The following is a 5,685-nucleotide window of genomic DNA, read 5'->3' as shown; positions in this document are numbered from 1 at the left end:
GGCACGTTGCTATTCGCGCGCGGCCACGACCTCCGCTTCATCTTTACCGAGATAGCATCTACAGTCCCCGGCGAGGGTGCGAGTGATGCCGCTACTCGGCAGCATTATGACCATCGCCGTTGATAGTCCGACAACGGCGTCCACGAGCGTCTTCGAGGGGAACATGACGTGGTCTCGACCAATCAGTGGTGGCTCTACGTTTTCGAGTAACGAGGCCCACCCGACACGTGCGATCCCGTACGGTGAGCGTCAGGCCGTGGCAGCTACCAGCGATCGTGTTAATCGCCTCCACAGTGGCGGAGGTGCAGAGACAGAAGCGAGCGAAAACGCTGCTAGAAACAACGAAAAATACACCGAGGGCGGCGAGCGTGGCATTGCAACGAAGAGAAAGGGCGACGTGGCAGCAAGAAAGGAAGCTTCCCACCATTGCGGCCAGACTTCAGAAAGTCGAGTTTGTGGCAGGAACACCGTAGGCGCGACAAAGAGTGGGGAAACTGCATTTACTGGCGAAGAAAACGTGGCAGGGATAGGCACTGGAGGTGGCGGCGGTGAACAAAGTGTCGACGGCATAGGCAGTACTAACGATAGTGTAAGTGTGAGTACAGGTATATCGAATAGCACGGAGGAGGGAGTCGCGATCGAATACGGGAAGGGTCTGTTGCTCTTCGGTTTTAGCGACACGATGGAGGACATGATCGGTTCGTTCAATGACTCGTTCAACATGAGTCACCGTCATCCTTGGAACCTTAGCTTGTATAACGATACTTTGATCGTTCTGGGTGAGAGTCTGTATCCGTCGGGATATACCCTTCCGCACATTGTACTTGCGTCTATCCTGGCGACGATGCTGATGATCGTGATTGTCGTGGGAAATATGCTAGTGATAATCGCCATCGCCACGGAAAAGGCGCTCAAGAACATACAGAATTGGTTTATAGCCAGCCTCGCGGTAGCGGACTTCTTTCTCGGCCTCGTGATCATGCCATTCTCGCTCGCTAACGAAATCATGGGCTATTGGATCTTCGGATATTGGTGGTGTGACATTTATTCCGCCATGGACGTGCTGCTGTGTACAGCCAGTATTATGAATCTGTGCCTCATCAGCCTGGACAGATTTTGGAGCATCACCCAAGCGGTCGACTACCTGAAGAAAAGAACGCCGGCTAGAGCGGCGCTCATGATCGCTCTCGTCTGGCTGTTATCGGCGCTCGTTTGTATACCTCCGTTACTCGGGTGGAAAAGACCCACTCCGGAAGAAGAGTATCCCAAGTGCGAGGTGAGTCGACATTTTATTAAACAGCGAACTGTTACTTATCAATTTTAATTATACATTATAATATTAATCGTTATATCTCAGAGTATTTAATTTGAGCGATAAGTAGTGCTTAGTCGTAAGCCAATATCGCACGTAGATGTTGCGTAAGAGTTATATGGAATTACATAAATCGCTATATTGGAAACATAGAGAATATATCGGCATATCGGATTAAGTTTCTCTAATGAATCGGAAAACTTAAGTCTCGGCAAAGGTTGACGAACGTCACTTACAGTTCTAATCGTTTATTTGTCTTTTTTCGTTATTAAGTTATTGCAAGCGAAAAATTGTTAGAGCGATAAGGTCAGCGTCGAATTCAATTACTTTAGGCAATCAGAATCTTTCTGCGCTCTATATGTCAGAAGCAAGGAATGAGTTAAAATTAAAAAAAAAGTTTACTTTCCAAAATCAAATTAGAAATAAAACAAATTTGAAAAATTTCCCCTTTTATGTAATATTTAATCGTTTAATCTATTCGCTCTTAATTTGATCAAGATGGATAAAATCTTGATTACTTTTTATAGCAGTATTGATAATTTTTTGAATCTTTATTTAACTTCATTTTATATTTATCTTACTTTCTACATGAATTCCATCTTTACTGTAATAATTAATAACAATTATATTCCATGGAGTATAATTTTATTTTCTTTATATGGCACTTTTTTTCTTAATTTTACGAGTAATTTGACCTGCATGACTGGCATTTGATACACCTCGATAAGGATTAATGGCGCCGCGTTTAAAGCACATTGATGAATTCGTTCATGCGCAAAAAGAGGCATCGTAACGGGCTAGCCATTATATAAAAGATGAAGCATTAAGCAGGCGCTCACCCTTTAGAGAGACTGTAAAAGAAAGCACGATATAAAATTCGCGATGCATTTTTATCTTTAAAATCTTCTTCATCCGCGTATATTACTGTGCTGGTGAGTAGCCTAAAAGGCAATGTCCCCAATATATAACCAATTTCCAATCTGAATATTTCCGTGACGTATCCTGTCGCATACACGCAAGAAGGAAGAAAGTAAGATCTGGAACTCAGGCAAGCGGAGCGTTCCATGCAACAGAGAAACCCACCCTTATCCCGAGTCCCTTGAATCTCGTTCACGCTGATCTCCACAAAACGGCACTGTGAATTGGATTCCTATGCTCGACAGTTCGATCTACTGAATTGGTATACTGAAATTCGTATTGGGTTTTCCACTATCTTATATCATGTGCATAAACTTTGTTATTTACTATTAATAATTTTTCTAAAACGTTCTTTAAAACGTTGATATAATAAAAAAATGCGACTTTATATTCAAATAATGATTACATTTAAGTAATATTGTTTCGGATATATATATATCGAGAAAAATTTGGAATATGTTAAAACATATAAGATATGTTTTATTATAATTTAGATATTTATTATAACATATTTATTATAATTATTTTTTGCAATAAGTGTACGTATATAAATGCTTACTATGAATTTTCAGTATTTATTGCTCAAAAAGAAGGGCTAGCAACTCTTTCCGTCATTTATTACAGTTTCTTACAATAGAAAATAGATAATCTAAGAGAGAACAAAAAGTGCTTTCGCGCTATTATAATTGCACACGCTGGCGCATGATTGAATGTACCCTTAAACTTCCAGCGGAACTAATTACCGGGTATAATTGAGCTATACATTCCTACGGCGTATAGTTGCGAAACTTGTTTGCCGTGCGAATCGCTATGATGGATTGTAAAGCATTTTGCAAATGCGCGAATACACGTACCATATACCTTCATTGTTTTTAGATCTGCATAAAACACATTCAGATATAAGTTTAATAACGGTAAACAAGTTGCATACTTTTCTCATCAAATCGTGTAACTTCTAGACGAGTTATTATGTACAACTCGCTTATCCGCTTAAGTTGAGTAACGTTAGTTATATGGAATAGTATTATACTTAATTTTTTTTTGGCAGAATGGTAGAGCAAAAAATAGCAGGGAAAGGAAAAGTGTAAACTCGATTACGAGTAGAAAGCACGGTCTCTTTGCTTGGTATTTGAATGAAGCGGCATATCGTGACGATGGAGAAGCGGTTATTATGTGCACGAAAATCGAGTCCGTCACGAAGACGTGACGAGTGGAGATCTCGAATACATACGTCGACTTTACGCGAGGTTGAAATGTGTCGTTTAAAGATCGGTTGGAGCTACAAATGATATTACAAAAAGGATTGAAATTTGATTCTCGGCCGTAGATTATTATGCCACAAAGAATTCAATGCACTGAAATGTAATGTCAGTCCCTCGGTATATGTATCGCATCTTATAGATATATATATACAATATACATTAAAAAAGCGTTACATCTTATCTGATAGATCTACCTTTAATAAGAAAAGATAAGAATATAAGAATTCTGCCTTACAACCAACGATAAAGAGCCAATTTTCTTTTTCAATTACGTGATCATTTGATTAAATTTCTAAATGAAAATAGAATTGTGATTCATTCTATCATACACTAAATAGCGATCATGTGTTTGATTAATTTTCACGTTTTATCTAAATAATTAAATTGTCAAATTGTCAAACAAGAGAATTTAAATTGTCTTAATATATATTAAAATATATAATCTCTATGTATCGCATCTCGATATTATCTATTGTTGTTTAGATTGTAAAATACTTTTTTTTTTTTAATATATTTACATTATTTAAAAACACAGTAGGACATTTGTGCTACATTGCAAATTATATGTATATATACAGGGTGTATCTGAAAGGATGCACTAAACTTTTGGTTGTATACACATATATATTATCATGTACGTAATATAAATATAATTTGTTTATTGTATTTTTTATATTTTTCTTATTTTTTTTGCTTGTTATCTTTTAACCGCACGAAGAGATGCATTTTTCATTTTTTAAATATTTTTCTTTTAAAAGCGCCGTGATGAAAAGATGACACGCGAACATCAGTTAAAGTGCATTTTACTATCTTTTTTTGCTCCACTACTTTCCGTTGTACTTGTCATTATGGATCTGACAATCTTGTTCCACAATTTCTTGCTCTCTTACACGTCCTCTTTTCTCATCTATCCAGCCAAAGACACGATGTGAGGCCCTCCCAACCGACGATATTGCCATTGGATTTTTCTGACTGGTGACAAATGGAAGAACGACAAGTACCGTGCGACTGGAACGAAGGGGCGGACGATCGCAATCATCGCACTTTAATCTTTTAATGCGATTAGATTGACGCTTCTTTGGCTATTAACAACGGCCGATGGAAAGCGCGATTTGTCTTCTTCACTATTTCTCACCGCTTATCTTTATTTCACAAAGCTTGGCTGCTAAGAAAATAATACTTTATCTTGCATTAGAATAAAATTATACAGAGAACTCCCCAGAAAAATAATCGGATGTTCTTTCGCTCACAAATTTCGTGACAAAGTTATAGGTGATGTTTCTGCATCAAACATAATTGATGAGTGCTGATAAAGTTACGAAATATTTTGCGAAATTTGTATCATATTCTATTTGTATCATATATTCAGGAATTGTATAAAATAAATTAGTATGTGTATACATATATGTATATGTATAGTGAAAAATTTAATGCTACGGAGAAAATAATCGCCGTCGATGCTTTTAATGTGATTAGTTTGCTTCATCGGCGATGCAATAGAATTAATGGACAAGAAATGTAGCTTAATGTTTTTCGCAATCATATATTCAGAATTCGAATAGAAGGAATAACGAATTTTGCGTACGTGAACAAGAATTACTTAACGTATTTATTTTAATTATCTGTTAGTAAACTATGTCAAAGTAGAGAGGGTTAATATCAAAAAGGAATCTAGGCAAATTTTAGTCATTAATTCCAAGTCCTGCTTCTGACATAGACTACATCCGGAACACGAGCACTTATAAAACGTTTTGCAAAGTTTATTGCATTATCCAAAGTATCTGAATTTGTTAGGGAAAGTACGCAAGAAGATAGATAGATAGATAGATAGATAGAGAGAGAGAGAGAGAAAGAAAGAGAGAGAGAGAGAGAAAGAGAGAGAGAGAAAGAGAGAGAGAGAGAATTGGATGGTATATACTCAAGAGAAGGATGTAGTTCTCACTCTGCGTTGTCTTTTAATGCGATTAGTTTAACAGCTCTACAACGATGCAGCGATGTGCAACGCAGTATAAGTTAACGTTTACAACGAAGTTGCAAATGTTCTTAATAGGTGACAATGTGTTTGCTACGTGGCTTTTACACCATGTCGTTTGCACAAATAAAAAAAAAAGGATGAATTTTGTTATTATTATATTTGAAAAATTTCGTGCATTTTTTTTTATTTCATCCACATATTTATAATTTTTAATATAA

General features: G+C 37.0%; 1 protein-coding gene across 1 annotated transcript in view; it reads left to right on the top strand.

The window, feature by feature from the left end:
* Positions 1-5,685, top strand: part of LOC115238574 (alpha-2A adrenergic receptor) — a 96,709-nt gene continuing 91,024 nt past the window's right edge. The window contains exon 1 of the mRNA XM_029812537.1: positions 1-1,276. Within this exon, the coding sequence (XP_029668397.1) occupies positions 86-1,276 (1,191 nt within the window). The 5' untranslated portion in view covers positions 1-85. The remainder of the gene's footprint in view (positions 1,277-5,685) is intronic.

Source organism: Formica exsecta, unplaced genomic scaffold, assembly GCF_003651465.1.
Source record: "Formica exsecta isolate Colony F162 unplaced genomic scaffold, ASM365146v1 scaffold350, whole genome shotgun sequence".
In the NCBI taxonomy this organism is placed as follows: Eukaryota; Metazoa; Arthropoda; class Insecta; order Hymenoptera; family Formicidae; genus Formica; species Formica exsecta.
The sequence above is the reverse complement of the archived record's forward strand: the minus strand, read 5'-3'. Positions and strand labels throughout refer to the sequence as shown.